General features: G+C 49.0%; 1 protein-coding gene across 1 annotated transcript; it reads left to right on the top strand.

The window, feature by feature from the left end:
• Window positions 1-18009: 18009 nt before the first annotated feature.
• Window positions 18010-19844, top strand: LOC127341134 (UDP-glycosyltransferase 1-like). Its single transcript, XM_051366905.2, has one exon. The coding sequence runs from the start codon at window positions 18196-18198 to the stop codon at window positions 19654-19656; it is 1461 nt and encodes a 486-aa protein (XP_051222865.2). The 5' UTR covers window positions 18010-18195; the 3' UTR covers window positions 19657-19844.
• The last annotated feature ends 5074 nt before the right edge of the window (window positions 19845-24918 follow it).

Genomic DNA, 24918 nt, shown 5'->3' with positions numbered 1-24918 from the left:
CTGGAGTGCCTACATATTTTATAGGCCAACTCCCTTGCTGGCAATTAAACAGAGAGGCAAAATTATGTTCTTTCACTTCATCATCCAGGATCATCATAACCTCACTCTTTTCAAAGTTAATTTTCAAGCCATACATGGACTCAAAAAATATAAAGAATAAGTTTCAAATTCACAGCTTGTTCTTCACTGTCTTGAATGAGGAGGATAGTGTCATCAGCATATTGGAGTATAGCAATACCATTTTCCACTAAGTTACTGGCCAAACCTGTGATGGGACTATTATGTTGTGCCAGGGTCACCATCTTGGATAGGCTATTTGCAGCCATATTGAAAAGGAAAGGAGCAAAGGGATCACCTTACGTGTCCCCCTTGTAATTGGCAAAGTAAGGGCCAATTTTATCATTTACTTTCACACTCAGAGTGACATTAGTCACTACATTTTTTATCCAAACCAGCCAGCTAGCACTGAAACCCTTCTGGGAGCAACAATCAAACAGAGAGTTCCAATTGACTTTATCATATGCTTTTTTAAAGTCAAGTTTCAACACCACACCCAGCGGTTTCCTGAATTTACTCTCTCTCAGGACTTCTTGGAGCCGCATGACTCCATCAGTGATGTATCTCCCTTTGATGAAAGCAGTTTGACACTGAGACAACAATTTTTCCATAACTGGAGCGGCCCTGACAGTGAGGGTTTTGGTGAAAATCTTGAACAGAACTTGCAGTAAACAGATAGGTCTAAACCTTTGGATTCTATGAGCATCATTTCCTTTTGGAATCAAAGTAATAATCCCATAGTTAGTTCTAGCAAGGTCAATCTTATGCTCATACAAATCATCAAACACAGCCATAATATCAAATTTGACAATCTCCCAACATACTTGATAGAATTCAATGGGATCCCATCAGGGCCAGCTGCCTTGTTTTTTTTCCATCCGGTCCACCACATCTTTGACTTCCTCCATTGTAAATCTTCTGCCCAAATTTTCTCTATCAATGTCATTCAGCTTCTCTTCATTTCTCCAAACATTTTCATTCAATCTAACTCCTCTGTCCTCCATAGGGCCAAAAAGGTTTCTGTAATAATTTGTAGCATGTTGTAACAAATCATCATCACCTTGTATCACAGAGTCCCCATTCTTTAGAGAGAAAATAGTGGATTTTCTTTTACACCCATTTGCCATTCTATGAAAATAAGCTGTATTACAATCCCCTTGCAGCAACCAGTTATCTCTTGCTCTCTGTCAAGGATATGAAGTAACTCTTGCTGTAACTCTGCCCTCTTCTTAATATCTGCAGGGGCAAAGGAGATTGTTCCTCCCTACTTTCCAGATCAACCAGAATTTGAGATATATCATTTTTTCTCTTTTTATTTTTCCCTCTCAAATTATAACCCCAGCTTTCAAACTATTCTTGACATTTTTCAACTTTTTCTGTAATCTGTCAAGACTGTTGCTTCCTCTGACATTTTGTTGCCAAGCTCTATCAACCCTAGCAAGAAAATCTTCTTCTTTTATCCAACTTTTTTCAAATCTGAAAACATTTTTTTTCTTGGGCTTGTTCTCCATGGTGTCAAGAATGAGAGGGTTGTGGTCAGAAATTTCCCTATTCAATTTGTGTAAAATTGTCAGGGGGGAAATGTCTTCTGAAGCACTACTCATAAGAAATCTATCTAGCTTCTCCAGAGTGGGAACAGTTTGGCTATTTGTCCAAGTGTACTGACCACCAGACATGTGGATCTCTCTAAGAGCATATGTATTAAATATGGAATTGAACATATCTGACCACCTATTGCTTCTCATCCCTTTAATCTTCTGTGATGAAAATCTTATGATATTGAAATCTCCACCAATGAGTAAGGGGAGTCTCTGATCACTGCAAACCATGCCAAGCTCTGTCAGAAACTCTTCTTTGTCACACAACTGAGCAGCACCATATACAATCACCAAGCACCAGTTCAGGCTAAGCTTCAGATCAAACAAGGCAACTTTGATGAAGAATTTGCCAACAACAGTATCAATAATGGAAAATATGGATAGCCTAAAACCACCCAGAATTCCACCACTTCTACCAATGGAACTAATCCATTTCCAGTCAAATTGTCCCTGTGGGTCAATAGTCCTGAAAAAGTAGGAGAATAATCTTTCTTGATAGTATCTTGCAAACCCAAGAAGTCAACATCTTGTTCACTGATAAAATCAGACAAAAACCTGCTCATGCCTTTCTTTCCCACACCTCTGCAATTAAGAGTGGATCCTAACATAAGTATCTTGGATTTTTTTCCTACATCTGGTTCCAGTAACAATGTCACTCAAAGGGTGAACATTGTTTACTTTCACTAAGGCAGCACATGATTTTGATTGTGCCCCTTTGAGAGAGCCACCTGATTTTATTGGTGTCTCTCTCCATCTCCCAGATTTTCCACCACTTCTTCTTTTCTTCCTGCTCCTTCTAGACATCACAGTTGTAAAATCATCCTCATCCCCTAGGTCTTGATCTCTCCCAAAGCCCAAAAGCAAAATTTTCTCTAATTCTAATTCAGTTTCAAGTTTCTGGGTACTCTGGACCATAGCAATTGCATGTCTAGCTTGTTCAAGGTCGTTTAGATAATTAATTTTTTTCCATGGAAAGAGTTTCTGGGTTGACCCCCATTTCAAGGGCCTTATCATGAATAATATCATCATCAAGTAAAGCAAAGGAATTATGAGAAGTAAGATTGGTACCTGAAACATCTCTTGCAGCAGCACTCCTACTTGCTCTCTCAGGAATTCTAGCAGTATGCAGGTCCTATGAGATAATCCTGGAGCTCATCCTAATTGTCTGAGAACCACCACCTGCTTGAGGAAAAGAATCATTAATACCAGCGTCAGCATTGGACTCCATGTCAGTAGGATTATCCACTTGGGATAGAGGATCTTCTTGAGTGCCATCATTTTCAGGCTGAGAACCATTAGCAGAGATAGCAGCAGCAGCCCTTTCTTGCAGGGTAGGAACAGCCAGAGCCATCACACCCTGTCCAGGATTTATATATCTCTCAGAAGTTGCGGCACTCTCAGATTCAGTAGAATCATAATCAACATGTTCTTCAAACACATCTTCTTCATTGACAACTTCCAAAATGGGGCCCAATTCCTTTCTGTATTGTTTCTGGATCATGAAAGCTTTATCACTACAGACTTGACCAAATTAAGCAGAAACTAAGTGTAAGAAGGAGAAGTACAAGCACTAGAGGATGCTTGACGAGGGGATAACACAGATGGAGTAAAAGCTTCAGTCACAGACTTGTGCACATCAGACAGGAGGCCACTGTTACCAATTTTATCTTGTGGGAGATTGGAACTAGAAGTACCAGCATTTGTCTCTCTGTCAGACTTGTCCTGTAAATCCATCTCAAACAACTTCCTTTTACCATTATCCCTACCAGAGGTAACATATATAGCTGCAGCAGTCTGCCTGGTCGAAACATTAGTCCTATCAGTATTATTGGTTATTTTTGGAGGAGCAGATTGAGACCCTGCATCAGAATCATTTCTGCCAGTTCTCTGTCTCTTGGGAGTTCCATGGTCACCCTCCCCACCTTGATTAGCATCAGTAACCATGATTCTAGTGCCACGGGTAGGAGTTGGCTCACACAACTCTCTGGTGTATTGGAACTCGTAGAACCCACCTTTGAGCTCGCCAATTCTTGTATTTGGAGCCAAGGATAAATCCTGGCTCCCAATCTTCACTCTTACATATGAAAAATTCCTAAGAAAATTCTTATCAAGTGACAGAGGTTTACCCACCAGGGTGGCAGCATAGAAGACAATAGACCAACTTCTGAAATTTATAGGAATCCTTTCACCCTAAACCAAGCTTCATCCATCATAGAAATTGGTTGTATATCACCTGCCTATTTTTCCAGTGAAATAATAGCCCCAGGAACAGTTTTCATGAAGAGCTTGCCAAAATGTGCTAGCTCATCAATAACTTTGGCTGAGGGGAATCTTGTTCTGAACTCAGTGGAAGAGACTCCTTTGCAAAGAACCTCCATTTTATCTTCATAGATTCGGCCCAGACATTAAATTCATGCTCAATATTTCTGCTGTTAACTTCACCTTTTTCAAATGTAATATGAGTGTAATCCAACTGCTCCACAGGCCGAGTCTCTATATCAGGTACATGAATCGAGTAAAACCCAGATCCAAACTCTTCACTGCCATAAAAAGGCGCCTTGTATTCCCATGGTTCTCTGCTCTGACACACGTCTAGATGATGCTCACCGTAGCAATTCATACATGAACCTTTAAACTTAATGAATCTACTATCAGCAGCTTTAGAGGCAGTAACATTCAAGCCCAGGGCCGGTGGAGGTACAGAGGACCCCACCGGCTCAGGCACAATAGGAGCTACCGGAGAAACATTCAGACTAGGAACGGACTGTTGTTGATTCAGACTAGGAACAAACTGTTGTTGATTCAGGCTAACGTCTAATCTATCAGACCCTGCAGCTGCAACTGAAGGTGGTATAGAAGAGCAGTTGTTCAGACTTACATCGAAAAATCTATGCAGATCTTCCAGATGTTAAGAGGCACCAGGCAGCATCTCAGATCGATGTGCCCAGCGGTCACGCGTGCGAGCTTCATACTCCTTGCGCCGTTTGTCCACCAGCGCCCTTTCACGGGCCATGCGTTCAGAGATGCGGGACGCCTCCCGACGACGATCTTCATCCAAGCGACGGCGTTCCTCAACGCGGCGGCACTCCTCCGCGCGAAGCCGCTCTTGATCAGCTACTCTTCTGTCATCTTCTCTTTGTCGCTCTTCATCGAGCCTCCAATCCACCTCTCGGCACCTTCCTTCCTCCCAGCGACGTTGTCCATCGCGACGATCCGCCTCAGATCCATGTCGAGGATGGTTGGCTACTCTTCTGTCATCTTCTCTGTGGGGAGCGCCTAGGACCACCATAGAGACGATCCATCGGTGGGGGTGACTGCAACACCTGTGCGAACGATCTCCGGTCGCCGGTGATTATGCCGGACCAGATCGGCGGTGGATTTGGGGAAGGGGATTGGGATCTCGGCGTGGGAGGGTGGGGGACGAACACAACAGCGCCCGTCTGGCTAGATCTAGGGTTGATCCGGGGCAGAGTGGTGACTGATAAGGTCGTGACATGCACAGTAATGGGCTGCGGCCCAGGAACGTCTTGGGTATAGGCCACCATGGATCGGGCCAAACCAAGCTGAGGACCCAGTCAGACCATGTTGCAAACACGCACACAGGACAGCTCGCGACGAAGATCACGACGAGAATAGGCAGCAAGCTTCGTCTCCGGGTCAATTTTGACACAAACTCCATTGATCCAGCAACTCGCTCCACCATTGATCGAATCCAAACACACCTCATGACCAATTTGTTTCAAATTGATGTCGACCACCGAAACCCTAGCCTCCACAATTCTCAGGAACCTAGGATTCCGCACGATTTTTCCGTTGGCGATCGAGATGAGAGCGTCCTTGTGCACCTGCTTCACCGGCGGCGACGTGCCCGGTGGACGATCAGAGGAGAGGGCGGAGATGGTGGTGGTGGTGGTGGCGGTGTTGGGATCGCCTGTGTCGCCCGACATCTATAAGCATGTACATGTCAAATAAATAAAACTATGAACGGCGACCAACGAAATAATTATTTATTGCCGAGCCAATTAAATAAATATTTTTCTACCGACAACCTAAATCAGTACCTAATCAGTTAGCAGATGTATTACTCTACCAGCTTTAAACACAAGCCTACTAACATATAACTAGCGAGGGTTAGGATTTTCCTTTAAAACGTGAGAAACAACTCGGTTAGCAGCCAAGCTTCAGGACATGCAGCAGCTCCACCACCACGCATCAACACCACCACAACCAGAAGCAACACCTCCACCACCACCATCACTACCACCACCAACAACAACACCACCACCACCACCAACAACAACACCTCCACCAAAACGCTCCCGCAACTAACCCATCTACAATCAGGTGTTTCTATTGTATTTGGTGGTCTTCGGGGTCAAATAGCAAGCTAATGAACAATAAATGGTTTTTATATGGGAGAAATAGCACCAGAGTTGAGAGGAAAACGAGAGAGAGAGAGAGAGAGCTGAGAGAAAATGAGCAGCATGAACAAGAAGGAGTCAAGGGTGTCAACAGAGCGTCCGCGTGATTTAAAGCTCTCCTGGACTACTTGGAACGCTTTCCCGACAATCCGCCTCAGGATGCCGTCACCCAACCGCATTGCCGCTGGCCAGGCCGACAATTGCGGTGCAACCTTTTGGGGCTTCTGTGATAACCCAAATTTTAGTGTTATTATTTAATTTAGGTAAAATGATAATTGCCATATATTTATTTTGTTCCATGCTAATCTCTAGTGTTCAAATTAGATAAATTAGACAATAATATTTGCATAAAATAAAAAAATAGGGTCAACCTGACTAAGATATTTTGGAGGGCAGCCAACTACTATAAGGGTGTGTTTGGTAGACTGAGCCAACTCAGAAATTCCCATCTCAACCGAGATTTTAAGTGAAACATGTGTTTGTTAGGTCGGGCCAACTCATCTCAGCTATGCCCACTTCATACAGAAAAGCTTCCTCAGGCAGGCCCGGTTATGAAGCTCAAATCGAGCTTCGCAACCCAGCCTGGGCGAGCTCATCCCGCAGAAATTCCCACGCGCGTGGCTCGCGCACCCCCGAACCCTCACCCGCACAACTTTCCTCTGCTCATTCTTTTCTTCATCCGCAAAGACACGGCCGCCTCCTCCCTTTCAGCCCCGAGCACCGCGCCGCCAAGTTCCGAGCACCGCGCCCCCAGGCCCCGAAGATCGCGCCGCCACCAGGGATGAGGCGCGCCGCCACCAGGGACGACTCGCGTCGCCGCCAGGGACAAGTAGCGCTGCCGCCAGGCCGTCCTCCCGTCGCACCTAGATCGCCCCCTCTACGCTCCGACCACCGAGCCGCCAGGCCCCGAAGACCGTGCCGCCGCCAGGGCGAACTCGCTCCGCCCCCACAGCACCCCGGCCAGGCCCTGACCACCGCGCCTCTAGGATACGAATGCTCGCACCGCTGCCAGACCATCTCCCGCCGCCGCCAGGGCATCCTCCCGTCGCGGCTAGAACGCCGGCAAGGTCTCCACCGGCACTCCGGCAGGGTCTCCTCACGAGCGGACCTGATTGATTTTTTTCATTCTGTTGAAGGTCCTTTATGTAAAAAAGTGGTCCTGTTTGTAAAACTTGCCCTAATTAAATTATTGTGTATTTTGTAAAGTGTGTATTTTATATTTAGATATAGTCTCAACTTTGTTCAAATATTAAATTAGTGCTAAAATCAATTGTGGTGGTATCCTAACCATCTTATCTCATACAAGTGCTACCAAACAACATCTCATCTCATCTCATCTCATCTCTTCTAATACATGTGCTACCAAACAACATCTCATCTCAATTTAGCTTGGTTAGGTTCATCATGTATGAGAGGAGATAATTATTCTCGGTTAGCCCGGGCTACCAAACACACCCTAAATACCCAGAGTTACTCATGAGACACGCCACATCATCCACCAATCGACCAACAAAAAGAGAGTGAGAACGAGCGAGAGAAAGAGCTGCTGGGATGCTATGTGTTTAGGTTTCAGAGGAGCGGGGCTTAGCTGGAGATGATGCTAATCTTTTCTTTTTCAGTGTGTCTACTTGCTGAGTATAATTTTATCATACTCACCCTTGCTTCCTCTATTTTCCTTTTAGATGCTAGCGTACCAACATGAGGAAAACGAGATCATTCGAAGAATTAGGCTGAACCGGCAGGGTGGGAAGCAACTTAGAGAATATAATATGTTAGATTATTAGGCAATTTCCGTGTGAGATTAATTACTGAAAACAACTTAACAGATGCACAAGTATACTTAACCACACACATCACACTACGCACATGCATCAGATCTGAACATGGAACAAGTAACAGTACAAGGTAGGAGAGAAAAAGAACGTATATCGCGATCAGGAAGGTCGCACCAGCAGCACCACCACCATGGGAATTGTTGATGTCGCCCATGGTGTAGTCGAATCTGTCAATGAAGCAGTCGAACAGGCGAAGAAAAGCACTAACAACAGCGAGCAGTCGCGCCGAGATGCTCCCCAAAAACCTTATCGTCCATCTCCCGGTGCAGGATCTCAACATACGGAGTTTCAGAGGCCTGCTCTCCCGGACGACTGTGCACGCAGTCGCCGGGATGGGGAAGACTAGAGAGTAGCGCAGCAAAAGGAACTTCATGAGAGAGACGGAGTAGAGAGTTCTGAGAGCTGTAGACTCCAGATCTGATATGTCCCCTTGTACAGCCTGGAAGGAGAGCCGACCTGACCGCGTTGCCACGCGTAGGAAGCCAGGGACACGCAGCGAGCATGCACATGCAGGTCGACACGTACCCAACTCAGTTGGCGCACCAAGCAAAAATTTAGGCTTCCTTGAGTGTGTCTCGAACTCAAACTCGAGTCACGAAACGCGACGTGCGTGCGTGCGTGACGAGACGAGCCGAGCCGAGGCGGGGCGGGCGGAGGAGGAGGAGTGTGCGAGGGCTCCTTCTATTCTCACTCACTTGGAAGGACTAGAACAACATCCCTTATATACCACTCCAACTCTCTCCCAACTAGCAGTGTGGGACTAAACTTTGTCCCCCAAGGCTGTCCCAAGCTGCCAACGTGATGGGCCTTGAGATTTTAGAAATTGTAGACTACATGGGTTGCCTTACTGGGCTGCATCCCATCTACATTCAACAATCCCCCACCAGATCTCATATGCACATCAGATGACACATTAGTTCCATTCACTGTTTAATATACCTGCACTTCAGTGGAGACTGTTAAGTTGAACTTCCACCTAGACAAGGAGCTACGCTTGACTACAACTGAGCAATGGACTATGCCTTGAATTGTCAGTCCTTGTGCAGCAAGTTTTAATCAATGTCGGCACGGTACTAGGCTACCATAGCCTTCCCCTCGGGTGGAGCTTATAAGTCATACTCCTCGGCCCTTCATGAGCTTACTAGAGATTCACCCAAATCTCCCACACTATGACCAGTAGTGATCGTGCCGCCGCCAGGGCGAACTCGCGCCGCCGCCAGAGCACCCCGGCCAGGCCCTGACCACCGCGCCTCTAGGCCACGAATGCTCGCGCCGCTGCCAGACCATCTCCCGCCGCCGCCAGGGCATCCTCCCATCGCGGCCAGAACGCCGGCAAGGTCTCCACCGGCACTCCGGCAGGGTCTCCTCATGAGCGGACCTGATTGATTTTTTTCATTCTGTTGAAGGTCCTTTATGAAAAAACTGGTCCTGTTTGTAAAACTTGCCCTAATTAAATTATTGTGTATTTTGTAAAGTGTGTATTTTATATTTAGATATAGTCTCAACTTTGTTCAAATATTAAATTAGTGCTAAAATCAATTGTGGTGGTATCCTAACCATCTCATCTCATACAAGTGCTACCAAACAACATCTCATCTCATCTCTTCTCATCTCTTCTAATACATGTGCTACCAAACAACATCTCATCTCAATTTAGCTTGGTTAGGTTCATCATGTATGAGAGGAGATAATTATTCTCGGTTGGCCCGGGCTACCAAACACACCCTAAATACCCAGAGTTACCTGTGAGACACGCCACATCGTCCACCAATCGACCAACAAAAAGGGAGTGAGAACGAGCGAGAGAAAGAGCTGCTGGGATGCTATGTGTTTAGGTTTCAGAGGAGCGGGGCTTAGCTGGATATGATGCTAATCTTTTCTTTTTCGATGTGTCTACTTGCTGAGTATAATTTTATCATACTCACCCTTGCTTCCTCTATTTTCCTTTTAGATGCTAACGTACGAACATGAGGAAAACGAGATCATTCGAAGAATTAGGCTGAACCGGCAGGGTGGGAAGCAACTTAGAGAATATAATATGTTAGATTATTAGGCAATTTCCGTGTGAGATTAATTACTGAAAACAACTTAACAGATGCACAAGCATACTTAACCACACACATCACACTAAGCACATGCATCAGATCTGAACATGGTACAAGTAACAGTGCAAGGTAGGAGAGAAAAAGAACGTATATCGCGATCAGGAAGGTCGCACCAGCAGCACCACCACCATGGGAATTGTTGATGTCGCCCATGGTGTAGTCGAATCTGTCAATGAAGCAGTCGAACAGGCAAAGAACAGCACGAACAACAGCGAGCAGTCGCGCATGCTCCCCAAAAACCTTATCGTCCATCTCCCGGTGCAGGATCTCAACAGACGGAGTTTCAGAGGCCTGCTCTCCCGGACGACTGTGCACGCAGTCGCTAGGATGGGGAAGACTAGAGAGTAGCACAGAAAAAGGAACTTCATGAGAGAGACGGAGTAGAGAGTTCTGAGAGCTGTAGACTCCAGATCTGATATGTCCCCTTGTACAGCCTGGGAGGAGAGCTGACCTGACCGCGTTGCCACGCGTAGGAAGCCAGGGACACGCAGCGAGCATGCACATGCAGGTCGACATGTACCCAACTCAGTTGGTGCACCAAGCAAAAATTTAGGCTTCCTTGAGTGTGTCTCGAACTCAAACTCGAGTCACGAAACGCGACGTGCGTGGGTGACGAGACGAGCCGAGCCGAGGCGGGGCGAGCGGAGGAGGAGGAGTGTGCGAGGGCTCCTTCTATTCTCACTCACTTGGAAGGACTAGAACAACATCGCTTATATACCACTCCAACTCTCTCCCAACTAGCAGTGTGGGACTAAACTTTGTCCCCCAAGGCTATCCCAAGCTGCCAACGTGATGGGCCTTGAGATTTTAGAAATTGTAGACTACATGGGTTGCCTTACTGGGCTGCATCCCATCTACATTCAACAATCCCCCACCAGATCTCATATGCACATCAGATGACACATTAGTTCCATTCACTGTTTAATATACCTGCACTTCAGTGGAGGCTGTTAAGTTGAACTTCCACCTAGACAAGGAGCTAGGCTTGACTACAACTGAGCACTGGACTATGCCTTGAATTGTCAGTCTTTGTGCAGCAAGTTTTAATCAATGTCGGCATGGTACTAGGCTACCATAGCCTTCCCCTCGGGTGGAGCTTATAAGTCATACTCCTCGGCCCTTCATGAGCTTACTAGAGATTCACCCAAATCTCCCACACTATGACCAGTAGTGTCACTCGTATAGGTGTGTTCTTCAAAGATCGCCCTGTAGGACAGCGTCTTCGCTCATCAAGAGCTGCTCAGAACACATTAAGACATTGTGAACCTGCCTTACAGTAACTATGAGAGAATTGCATATGCAGCGGAGTGGGAGTATTAAATTTTCTCTCTACTCAGTTACTCCGGTTTGTTTTCCCAGGTCCTAGTTCACGGAATTTCTGATCACATAGGTTGGGTTACCCCCTCGGCAACTCAAGTGGGTCTCAAACCCATCTCCCTCGATGCAAGGTCTATCATATTTCTTGATAGTCCTTTTGTGAAAGGATCTGCCGGATTTTTAACACTTTGGACATAATCCAATGCTATCACTCCGGAGTTCTTCAGTTTTCTGACAGACTTCAATCTCCTCTTGATATGTTTGGAACTTTCATATTATCCTTAGAACTTTTCACTTTGATAATCACAGTTTGATTATCACAGTTCATGAGGATGGCCGGTATTGGTTTTTTCAACCATAGGCAAGTCCATCAAGAGCTCACGAAGCCATTCTGTTTCAACAGCGGTTGTATCTAATGCTGTGAGTTCTGCTTCCATAGTTGACCTTGTTAAGATGGTCTGCTTGCAACACTTCCAGGAAACAGCTCCACCACCAAGAGTGAAAACATATCCACTTGAGGCCATCATCTTAGCATCTGAAATCCAATTGGAATCGCTATACCCTTCATGTCCTCTTGGATACCCGGTATAATGAATTCCATAACTCATGGTTCCCTTTAGATAGCGCATCACTCTCTCAAGAGCATGCCAATGATCATCTCCCGGGTTGGCCACAAACTGGCTAAGTTTGCATACAGCAAACGAGATATCAGGCCTCGTAGCGCAAGCTAAATACATGAGTGAACCAATGATTTGAGAGTAACTTAATTGATCTTTAGTTGCCTTTTCATTCTTTCGAAGCAAGACACTAGGATCATAAGGTGTGAGAGAAGATTTGCAATCAGCATAACCAAATCTGCTCAACACCTTCTCAACATAATGAGATTGCACAAGTGTAATTCCATTATTCCCATCTCTCAATAACTTGATGTTCAATATAACATCAGCTTCTCCAAGATCTCTCATCTCGAAACACTGAGATAAGAAGGTTTTTACCTCCTCAATCACTTTGTGACTTGTCCCAAAAATTAGTATGTCATCCACATACAAGCATAGGACAACTCCCTCACCCCCACCATGGCGGTAGTACACAATTTGTCGGCTTCATTAACAACAAAGCCCACAGATGTCAAAATTCTTTCAAACTTCTCATGCCATTGTTTGGGTGCTTGTTTGAGACCATACAAAGATTTCTTTAATTTACACACCTTTCTTTCTTGACCTTCTAGTACGAAACCATCAGGCTGTTCCATGTAAATTTCCTCGTCCAACTCTCCATTTAGGGAAGCCGTCTTAACGTCCATTTGATGAACGAGAAGACCGTGTGAGGTAGCCAATGACAGTAGTACTCGAATGGTAGTCAATCTCGCCACGGGTGAGTAGGTATCAAAGAAATCTTAGCCTTCCTTTTGGGTATAGCCTTTGGCTACAAGCCGAGCTTTGTACTTCTCAATAGTACCATCTGACAAGGGATTAACTTGTCAATGCCTACGGGTTGTAGACTAGGGTTTTAGTTAGAAGTAGAGGGCAAGTAGATCTCGAAGGTTTCAGCCGAAAAGTACTCGACGATATGAAAACTAGGGTTTGTGAGACAATGAATCGATGCTTTCTTTGTCCCTCGGCTCCCCCTTATATAGGAGGTGGAGCCGAGGGATTCGTGATACACAAGTTACAGAGTCCGGGAGGGTTTCCAACTCATCCCGCAATATTACAAGTGTTCTCTCCTAATACAACTCTAGCTTTCCTTAACTAGCAACTTGGGCTTCCGATTCTTCTTATCCTTCGGGTCGTGGGCCTTCAGTAAACCCCGGGTACCATCTTCGGCAGGCCCATTGGGGATGCCTATGTCACCATCAGCTCGAAGCTTCTTCTTAAATACACATTTACATCCTACAGGTTTGCACCCATAAGGAGGCTCAGTTAACTCCCACGTTCCATTAGCCAAGATGGAATCCATCTCGCTTTGAACCGCTTCCTTCCAGTAGTCTGCATTAGGAGATGCGAGAGCTTCTGAAATGGTAGTGGAGTATCATCCACAAGATACACAATGAAATAATTACCAAAAGACTTTGCAATCCTTTGTCTCTTACTCCTTGTGGGAGCTTCATTGTCATCTTCATCAGAATATGAACTCTCATCATCAGATTCCTCATCAGACTACATAGGAGTTTCATGTATTGGATCAGATTCCCAACTAGACATGCCATGCATATCTCTTATAGGAAATATATCCTCAAAGAATGTAGCATCTCTTGACTCAAAGATGGTGCCAACATTCATGTCGTCCACTCCAGATTTCACCACAAGAAATCTATAAGAAATGCTATGGGCAGCATAGCCAAGAAAGACACAATCCACGGTTTTTGGTCCAAGCTTTCGCTTCTTGGTGATTGGAAAATTCACTTTAGCCAAACAGCCCCAAGTTCGTATTTAGGAGAGTGTTGATATTTTCTTTTCCCATTCCTCATAAAGGGTAATCTCTTTATTCTTGGTTGGAACACGGTTTAGGACATGAGACGAAGTCAATATAGCCTCCCCCCACCATTCCTTGGATAAACCCGAAACATCTAACATGGCGTTAACCAAGTCTGTTAGAGTGCGGTTTTTCCTTTCCGCAATCCCATTGGATTGTGGGGAATTGGGAGGCGTCCTATCATGTATTATACCATGTTCCGCATAGAATAAATTGAACTCATTAGAAAAGTACTCTCCACCACGATCAGACCGAACCCTTTTTATCTTTCTTTCAAGTTGGTTCTCAACTTCAGCCTTATAGATTTTAAAGAAATCAAGAGCCTCATCTTTAGTTTTCAGGAGATACACATAACAGTACCTAGTGGAATCATCAATCAAAGTCATGAAATATTTTTTTCCACCTCTTGTCAACTCACTATTCATCTCACATAGATCTGAATGTATGAGCTCTAGTGGTACCAAGTTTCTTTCCTTCGTAGGCTTGTGAGGCTTGCGAAGCTGCTTTGTTTGCACACAAGAATGGCACTTAGAGCCTTTGACAAAGGTGAATTTCGGAATTAAACTCATATCAGCAAGCCGCGTCATACAACCGAAATTAACATGACAAAGTCGTGAATTCCAAACATTAGTTTCATTAACACTAGTGCTTACATGGTTCACAACATTATCACAGAAGTCTTCTAGAGAGAAGCGAAACATTCCCTCACATTCATAGCCCTTTCCAACAAAAGTACCATACTAAGACTGTACAACTTTATTGGACACAAACACCAACTTAAACCCATCTTTCATAAGACGGGATCCACTAACAAAATTCTTCTTGATAGAAGGGACATGCAACACGTTCTTCAGTTGCACGATCTTTCCCGAAGTAAACTTCAGATCTACCGTGCCAACACCACGAACAGTAGCATGTAACCCATTCCCTATCATTACCGAGGAACCTCAGGCCTGATAAGAGGTAAACATGGAGATGTCAGCACACACATGAACATTAGCACCTGTATCAACCCACCATTCTGTGGGCTGAAACACCGAAAAAACGGTAGGTAATATATTATCATACCCTGTAGTTCCTTCACCGGTGTTGCCAATGACCATGTTGACAGAATTTGAGTTTTGTCTAGCCTGACCTTTCTTTCCTTTGCGTTGTGGACAGCGATTAGCCCAATGGCCTGTCACGCCACACACCCAGAAATGATCTTTCTTCTCTGTTTTCCCCTTCTTCTTGAAGTTGGTAGTCTGGGAGACTCCCTTATTCTTTCCCTTGAACTTGTGGGCATTTTTCTGCACCATATTGGCAGCATAACGTCCCTCGGTTCCTCCAGTGTGTTTGTCTTTTGCCCTCGCCTTCTCCTCAACATCCAGAGAGCCCATGATATTCTCAACAGAGAACTCATGCCTCTGATGTTTCAGAGAAGTGGCAAAGTTCCTCCACGAACGGGGAAGCTTAGCGACAATGCATCCCGCGACAAGCTTGTCCGGTAGCACACACTTGAGGAGCTCAAGTTCCTTTGCCATGATCTGTATCTCATGAGCCTGTTCTACTACAGATCGGTTCTCAACCATTCTGTAGTCAATGAACTGCTCCATTGCATACAGTTCACCTCCGGCATCGACAGGACCAAACTTAGCATCTAGTGCATCCCACAGTTCCTTCCCATTTCGGATGTGTAGATAAGCATCAACCAACTTGTCTCCAAGCACACTTAGGACGGCATCCACAAAGATTACGGTGGCATCCCCGAACGCTTTATCCTCTTCAGGAGTAAGCGAACCTTTGGGAATACCTTCCGCAACTCGGTGCACGCCCATAGAAGTGATCCACAAGAGGGTCTTATTCTGCCATCTCTTGAAATGAGAACCCATAAACAGGCTCGATTTAAGCGCAGCAACAAAACCAGATGGTGAAAATTGACTAAGCATATAAGGTTTTTGGATTGTTAGATTATTAGGAAATTTCCGTGTGAGATTAATTACCGAAAACAACATAACAGATTTACAAGTATACTTAACCACACACATCAGACTAAGCACATGCATCAGATCTGAACATGGAACAAGTAACAATGCAAGGTAGGAGAGAAAAAACACGTACATCGCGACCGGGAAGGTCGCACCAGCAGCAGCACCACCACCATGGGAATTGTTGATGTCTCCCATGGTGTAGTCGGATCTGTCGATGAAGCAGTCGAACCGACAAGCACGAACAACAGCGAGCCGTCGCGCCGAGACGTTCCCCAAAAACCTTATCTCCCATCTCCCGGTGCAGGATCTCAACGGACGGAGTTTCGGAGGTCTGCTCTCCCGGACGGCTGTGCACGCAGTCGGCGGGATGGGGAAGACTAGAGAGTAGCGCAGCAAAAGAAACTTCGTGAGAGAGACGACTAGAGAGTTCTGAGAGCTGTAGACTCCAGATCTGATATGTCTCCTTGTATAGCCTGGGAGGAGTGCTGAACTAACCGCGTTGCCACGCGTAGGAAGCGAGGGACACGCGGCGAGCATGCACATGCAGGTCGACACGTACCCAACTCAGTTGGTGCACCAAGTAAAAATTTAGGCTTCCTTGAGTGTGTCTTGAACTCAAATTCGAGTCACGAAACGCGACGTGCGTGCGTGACGAGACGAGCCGAGGCGGGGCTGGCGGAGGAGGAGTGCGGGAGGGCTCCTTCTATTCTCACTCACTTGGAAAGACTAGAATAGAAACCCTTATATACAACTCCAACTATCTCCCAACTAGCAATGTGGGACTAAACTTTGTCCCCCAAGGCTGTCCCAAGCTACCAACGTGATGGGCCTTGAGATTTCATGAATTGTAGACTACATGGGCTGCCTTACTGGGCTGCAGCCCATCTACATTCAACATAATATTCTATCTTAAATGTAAAAGAAATGTGTAAATTGAATAGATGAGCTTGTCAATATCCACTGTGATGGCGGTCGTCATTCTTCCAGGTCCTGTCTCGAGGCGTGACAGTTAAAGTGGTATAAGAGCTCTAGGTTTAGGATACACAGGCAAAAATGGGTCGATTTTTAGATAGGTTTCTGACTAACATTGATTGACTAACCTTGATGCTTATTTATTTGTTGAATTTCGAGGACGAAATTCTTATAAGGTGGGGAGTATGTGATAACCCAAATTTTAGTGTTATTATTTAATTTAGGTAAAATGATAATTGACATATATTTATTTTGATCCGTGCTAATCTCTAGTTGCCCGTCCATGGATGAAGGCTAGGGTTTAGTTTGAGGTGTGCTGGTCTCGTCTGCCGACGTCCACCATATATAGCCACGACGGGTGGGAAACGGCGCGAGCGAAACATGACAATCTGGTTGCCACGCACGGGAACCACCACCCTCGCACGAGAACCGGTAGTCGCCGGCGGCAGTCCTCGACGGGATGTTAAACCGTCATTACCGAGCTTGACTGTGTCAGCGGGAAAAAATGCGTCTGCACCGTTGGGATACCCGACGCAAACGATCACCACGGCCAGTATGGTGTCTGCAGATCGACACCAACGGACGCATGCGGTCAATTTGAACGTCCAGCTTGCGCCGAACGCATGTGGTCAATTTGAACGTCCAGCTTGTGCCGGCCCGCTGGAGATGCCCTTACCAAATGCTATCACCTCATTGTCGCTTGCCGTCCCCGAGAGATACGGGGAAGAGACTTGTATAGGATAGGCAGTGGCATCAGGATCAATCCACACAAAACATATTTTAAAAATGCAAAAATACTGAAAATAATATATAACATTCCTATGGTTGTGTTTACAACTCCAAACAAATTCAGCTCATAATTTGATCTACACTTGGAGAAAAAAAAATCAACTATGAATAGTGATAGATCTGGTTCAATAGGATTTCACACTATTTACATCCAAATTTATCTTTCTAAGTGTATGTCGAATTTGAAGCTGCAAATTTTTGACCTTTGCATATGTAACACACATCTGTGTTGTCATTTTTTTCCAGATAATTTAAACATGTTTTGTCTTTTCAAAAAAAATTCAAATAGATCCCATCTAAAATTTCATCCTACCTAAGTCTTCCCCAGAGATATGGCCAGATACAGATCCATGCGCGCATGGAGTAGCCTCCACGCTCCTATCATTTAGTGTTAACTACCTCCACAATCCTCAACGCCACGTCACCACGGACGTCACGCAGCACATATATTGACCGACTAACCCATTTGTCTGATTAGCTGCCTACCGATACCGATACATAGGACCAGTCGCCGCCGCCACAGCTGCACTGGAAGTGATTAGTGAGCCAGAGGAGCGAGAGAAATCGGGTCGAGCTGCCGTGCCCCCCGATCGTTGGCGACGTCGTCGGAACTGCACTTCGTGCTGGTGCCGCTGGCGGCGCAGGGTCATATCATCCCCATGGTGGACGTGGCGCGCCTCATCGCCGCGCGCGGCCCGCGGGTGACCATCGTCACCACGCCCGTCAACGCCGCGCGCAACAGGGCCACCGTCGATGGCGCCAGGACGGCGGGCCTCCCCATCGAGCTCGTCGAGCTCCCGCTCCCCGGCCCGCGGCACGGCCTGCCGGAGGGTATGGAGGCCATCGACCAGATGATAGGGCACGAACCGGGCATGTTCATCAAGTTCTTCCACGCCATCTGGGACCTGGCCGGGCCGCTGGAGGAGTACATCCGCACGCTTCCTCGCCGGCCCGTGTGCCTCGTCTCCGACGGGTCCAGCCCGTGGACGGCGCCGGTCTGCGACCGTCTCGACATCCCCAGGCTCGTGATGCACTTCCCGTCGGCTTACTTCCAGCTCGCCGTGCACTGCCTGACCGCGCACGGCGTGTACGATTACGATCGCGTCGACGAGATGGAGCCGTTCGAGGTGCCGGGCTTCCCGGTGCACGCCGTCGGGTGCAAGGCCACGATCCGGGGCTTCTTCCAGTACCCCGGCGTCGAGAAGGAGCAGCAAGACGTGCTCGACGCCGAGGCCACCGCCGACGGCCTGCTCTTCAACACGTTTCGCGGCATCGAGGGCACCTTCCTCGACGCGTACGCGGCGGCGCTCAGTAAGACGACGTGGGCAGTCGGGCCCACCTGCGCCTCGAGCGGCATGGTCGACGACGCGGACTCCAAGGCCGGCCGCGGCAAACCCGCGGACGTCGACGCCGGGCACATCGTCTCGTGGCTCGACGCCCGGCCGCCGGCGTCGGTGCTGTACGTCAGCTTCGGCAGCATCACCCAGCTGTCGGCGAAGCAGCTTGCCGAGCTCGCGCAGGGCCTCGAGGCGTCCAGGCGGCCGTTCGTCTGGGCCATCAAGGAGGCCAAGACAGACGCTGCCGTCAGGGCTCTGCTCGACGACGAGGGGTTTGAGGCGCGCGTCCAGGACAGGGGCCTCCTCGTGCGGGGGTGGGCGCCGCAGGTGACCATCCTCTCGCACCAGGCGGTGGGCGGCTTCCTCACGCACTGCGGCTGGAACGGCACGCTGGAGGCTCTCTCCCTCGGCGTGCCGGCGCTGACTTGGCCCACCATCGCCGACCAGTTCTGCAGCGAGATGCTGCTCGTGGACGTGCTCGGCGTCGGCGTCAGGTCCGGCGTCAAGATCCCCGCCATGTACCTCCCCAAGGAGACCGAGGGGGTTCAGGTAACGAGCGGCGACGTGGAGAAGGCGATTGCCGAGCTTATGGGCGATGAGCCGGAGGCGGCGGTGAGAAGGACCAAGGCCAAGGAGATCGCCGCCGAGGCGAGGGCGGCCATGGTAGAAGGCGGGTCGTCGCACTCCGACCTGACGGATTTGATCAGCTACGTCTCGGAGCTGTCGAGAAAGAGGTTACACGAGAACTCGACGGCGCTGCCTTCCGCCGCGGCAGAGCTCTGAGGCGAGGACGGGCGGACGGCGGGAAGATCGAAGAGCACAGTCCGAGTCAAGCTGCACGATGCCAATGTCAGCGTAGGATACAGTCCGGTTGACCAAATAAAAGATTTACTAATCGCATTGCGACAACATGAAGTGTACTCTCTTGGCTCCTGTGCACCAATTTCACCGCTGCTCCCTTCATTTTTTAACGACGTCGGATTTTCCGACGGTTAAATTTTTGGACAGTGCTGGACGTTTCTCGGGATCTGATTCCCCAGCCCCGGTTCCCAAACGTCGGATCGACGTCATGTACGATATGCAGTAAAAGAACACCTTCGGCAGCAAAATACATATCTCGGCAGCAACTGCATGTAGCAAAAAACAGTTCGTCTATGAAATAAAAGAAAAAGTCTGAGCTCGCCGGAGACCTCGCCGGAGATCTGTAACAAAAAAGTTATGCTAATGTAGCAAAAAACAAACATGCTCGAGAACTCATCGGAGACACTGGAACAAACATATATGTGCAATTGTAGCAACGCCTGGAACCGTCAGTAGCAATATCTGATGCCTAATGTAGCAAAGCTGGCATCCACCGGTAGCAAAAGCCGCCCTCCGCTGGTAGCAACACCGAAGGCCTAAGGTAGAATATCCGCCCTTCGCCAGTAGCAACGACGGACGCCTAAGGTAGCAACGCCGGCCTCCACCGGTAGCAACCCCCGTGCGCCCAAAGTAGCAGCACCAACCGTCGCGCCCAGCACCCTGAACCGCTAGCAGCAACTCCCGCAGAGACGCGTTGGGACGGCACAGAAGGGAGCACACGAGCTCGGCCTCCTCGAGCGCGTCTCCTCCGGCGTCCTTATGGACATTGATGCCATGTCGAAGACGCCAGCTCCGTGGCTGCAGGGGAGGAGGTCAACAAAGACTGCACGGGAGAAACGCGACGAGCTCCGGGCGGCGAGGTGGCCGCCAGCTACCCCACCTGTTGTGGGTATACTTTATGGGTATATCAACGGCATGGCCTAGATCCGGCAAGCCCGGGTGGCCCATAGTTGGTGGTGAGGCATGTGGCCCATCGGGCGGCCCAGTTGCTGTAGATCCTGAAGGATGAAGTTCAGCCCAGGAACAGGAAGCCGGATCTTAACCGACCTACGAGGAAGGTCGGATCCGTGACAGCCCATGAAGTATTCGGATCCGGCACGTATTTAGAGGAAGGTGGATCCTTGACGTACACGGCAAGACATGGTACCGTAGATAGGCAACTTGTATTCCGGCTAGGACTCTCCATGTAATCCCTAGATCTGTGCGTCTTTATAAGCCGGATCCTGGGAGCCCTAGAGGCACGACCACAACTCATTGTAACATCGCAAAAGCGCCCAGATAATTCCAGACAAGCAGCAGTAGGCCCTGTCCTCGTGCAGGTGTTCCGAAGCTGGGTAAATCGCGTACCACCGTCCCGAGTGCACTCCGCCCTATGGCCCCTACTTCTTTTCCCCCTCGTGAGGATCCCTCCTCCGAGGTACCGTTGAACAGGCAACGACAGTTGGCGCCCACCGTGGGGCCTGCGGCGTTTGGAGGCCGGAACCGGGAGGGTTCCGCCATGGGAAGCTACGACGACACGATCGCGGTGGGGCGTGTTCTTTACGCCGGAAATCTTCCGATCGTCCCTCCGGATGAGTGCTGGATTCCGGCTAAGACTAACCCCGTCAAGCTCTCCATCGTCCCAATCGGCGGCATACACATCTTCATCGGGGAAACCGTCGATTCCGACGGAAACCCACTGGTAAGTAGCGCTGACGCGACCGCCGCTGAGCAGGACGCAGTCGCGACGATCCGATCTGAGTCGCAGGAATTTCCTAAGGAAGATTCCGCCTTAGATCTGGAAAAATCAAAACCCACCCAATCCGCCCCTGAGCAGGAAATAACGGTGGAAGACCAATGCAGATCCGCCTGGGTCTCCCAGGTGTTAGAGAAGCAAAGGTGTCACTTCGTGCACTTCATAGCCCATACCGCCGGAGCCGCCCCTCAAGAAGTCGGAGCTGGCCCCGTGCAGGATGAGGCGCCGGAAAACGCTATCGCTCCGGATCAGCAGGAGGCTGTCGGAGAAAGCGACGCTCCGGGTCCAGAGGGTGCCGGAAACCCTGAGGAATCAATCCTCGGCAACCTAAGCCCAATATCCGGGGATTCCATGGACACCGAAGAGTTCGATCGGAAGATAAAGGAATACAGATACGGTGAACAACCCGAGGTTGAGTCCGCCCAGCCCATGCAGGTTCTCGCAACCGTGGCACAGCTGGATCAGCAGGAACCCGAAGATGAAAACACCGCCTCCGATCCGGGACCGTCCAATATAGGATCTCCGCTAGATCGGGGACCACCGTACGAGGATGTCCTGTCTCCGGAAGAAATAGTTGCACAAGCACGCATGGATTTAGTCGCAAAGTCAGACGTCCTCAACAAGCCAATAACTCCTGGCGATGCCGTAGATCCGGAGGCTTTAGAGGCCACCAGAAAGGAGATGCTGGCCACAGCCAAGAAGTTTGCCAATACCGCAGCTGCTATATTGGATGAGAGGGAAGAAGCTGCGCATCTCATGAACCGTTTTGAAAGACAGGATCGCGAAATCACCGCAACACTCGAGCAAGTCAAGAGCATGAGAAAAGAGTGGGAGGTGAAAATGACCCACGCACAGGCGGAGGCTGATAGAATCATCAGAGAAGCAATCCCTCCCCGCAGGATCAACTTCGCAACCCCTGTCGAATAGGAGCCGCTCGCAACTCCAAAGGATAACATGCAGAAAGCGGCGGAAATCCTGAACAAAAAGGACGAGGAAATTGATATTGATTACGTCCGCAAGCTCGTTGCTTCTGCAATGCAGCAGCAGAGTAAGGCCGATACTTCGCGCAGGTTGGAATCCAATCCGGATCACTGTGTATCCACCGCGCAGAAGGACGCCCGTATCAATCGCCACCCTGATGATGAATCGCGCACCGGATCCACGGAGCGCAGAAGAAAAGCAAGGGAGCACCCAAATCCAATCCCCGTGCCGTCGAAGACGCCTCCGTCAGATCCGAAGAAGGGAAAGGATGCAATGTACACCGGTAGGAACAAGTACCGGGATCCGTCACCTCCGCCTAACGGGTACCCGCGTCCCCCACCACCTCGCCGCCGCAGTCCAGCCGGAAACACCAGACCCCATGGAGCTAGTGGAATTAACATCCACGACAATATGCCGCCGCCAAGGACCAGGGCGCGTACGCCGGAACCACGTCGGAGCCGGAATAATGATCGCGAGCCGGAGCCTAGAAGGAGCCGGAACGCGGAGCGTGAGCCAGAGCCTCGCCGAAGCCGGAACGATGGAGGAGACTATCACCAAGGTGAAGGTAGCCACCAAAGCCGGAGCGAGCCTCGGGAAGACCGCCGGGATTCAGAAGGCGGAAGCAAAAAATCTTACAGGCCCCCTCGCAGGTCCCCTTCACCGCCACCCAGCGGCGGAGGCGGAGGCGGTGGCCGAAGATCCCGCTCCCGCTCAAAAACCCCAGGCGGCGGCCCACGCGATGCCCGAGAACGCCTCAATGAGTACAGATCTGACTACATTGGCCCAAAATGCTTTGGCAGGATGATTCGAGAGGAACCAAAGCCAAGGATGAACCTCAAGCTACCCGGAAACCTGAAGAATTATGATGGCACGGAAAGGCCGGATACCTGGATTGAGGATTACTACAATGTTGTAACCTTCGCCGGAGGAACCCCTAACATTGCCTGCCATGCTTCAGCTGTACCTTGTAGGTCCAGCCCGGATCTGGCTCAGCGACCTCGAGAAGAACTCCATCTTTTGCTGGTTTGACCTGAAGAACGCTTTCGAGAAACACTTCAGAGGCACCTACAAGAGACCTGCCACAACAAGCGACCTGCAGGCATGTATCCAAAAGAAGGGTGAAACATCGAGGAATTTCCTCACCCGATGGTTGGCATGCAGAAACGAGTGCGAAAACGTTGACAACCGCACAGCAATGCACGCCTTCATTGGTGGCCTACAGCGAGGAGGGCTGCTGCGGCATAAATTGACCTGCTTGGTCAATGGAAACAAGCTGACTTTGGATGACATGATCACCATCGCCAGTGATCATACTGCCGCCGATGACGACGCAGGCGGAGATCTAGCAGCTACAGCAATCCCCCTGCACCAGCAAAAGAAGAACCGTGATAACGGCAGCAGCAGCGGCACCAAGCGGAAAAACCCTGATGACCAAAAGAGCGGTGGATCCGACTTGATCGCCATGGCCTTCCAGCGCGGAGGCCAAGGAGGCGGAAGAGGCCGCGGCCGCGGTGGTGGAGCTGGAAGGGGCCAGCAGCGTGGCGATGAGGTCACTGCTGCCGGAACCCGCGCCCCCCAAACCTATGAAGAGTACAGAGACATGCCTTGCCTGGCCCACCTGGATCCGGCTACAGGGAAGTCCACTCACACAAATCGCAACTGCAAGTGGGTCAATGACCTAAAATCTGACCCGGAAGCAGGATACAAGTGAGCCCGGAAGCACCGCCCACGAGGCAAGGGAGGCAAGGGCAAGAACAAGGACAAGGATGAAGACAGTTCCGAGGCGATGGACGAGGATGACGCTTCGCCGGATCCCAAAGCCGGATCTGCAGCTAAACCTAACCCATTCGACAAAAAGAGTGCTGGCGCATACCACACCTTCCTTGGAACTCCAACAGTCCGTGCAAGCAAATCAGCTCTCCGCATCCTGAACGCCACAGTTCCCGCTGTGCCGCAGTACGTCAGGTGGTCGGAAACTCCGTGTACGTTTGACAGAAAGGATCATCCTACTGTCATTCCGAAAGAGTGCTACGCCTTGGTTGTAAGTCCCCGCATCGACGGGTATGATTTCTCCAAGTGCCTCATGGATGGAGGAGCCAGCCTAAACATCATGTACCTGGAAACTTTGGAGCGGATGAACCTTACCAAGGAACAGCTAAAGCACAGCACCACTGAATTTCATGGTGTGGTTCCGGGAAAAAAGGCAAATTCCCTGGGCAGCATCAGACTTCCCGTGGCTTTCGGCGACGCGAATAACTTCCGCCAAGAAATGATCACGTTTGAGGTCGTGCCCTTCAAGAGCTCCTACCACGTCATCTTTGGCAGGCCCACCTACAACAAGTTTCACGCTAGAGCGTGCTACATCTACAACAAGCTCAAGATCCCGGGTCCCAAAGGTATGATTATCGTATCCGGAGACTACAAGAAGGCTCATGAATGCGAGTTAGGCGAAGCCGCCTTCGCAGAGT

This window comes from Lolium perenne, chromosome 3 (assembly GCF_019359855.2).
Source record: "Lolium perenne isolate Kyuss_39 chromosome 3, Kyuss_2.0, whole genome shotgun sequence".
Lineage (NCBI taxonomy): Eukaryota > Viridiplantae > Streptophyta > Magnoliopsida > Poales > Poaceae > Lolium > Lolium perenne.
The sequence above is the reverse complement of the archived record's forward strand: the minus strand, read 5'-3'. Positions and strand labels throughout refer to the sequence as shown.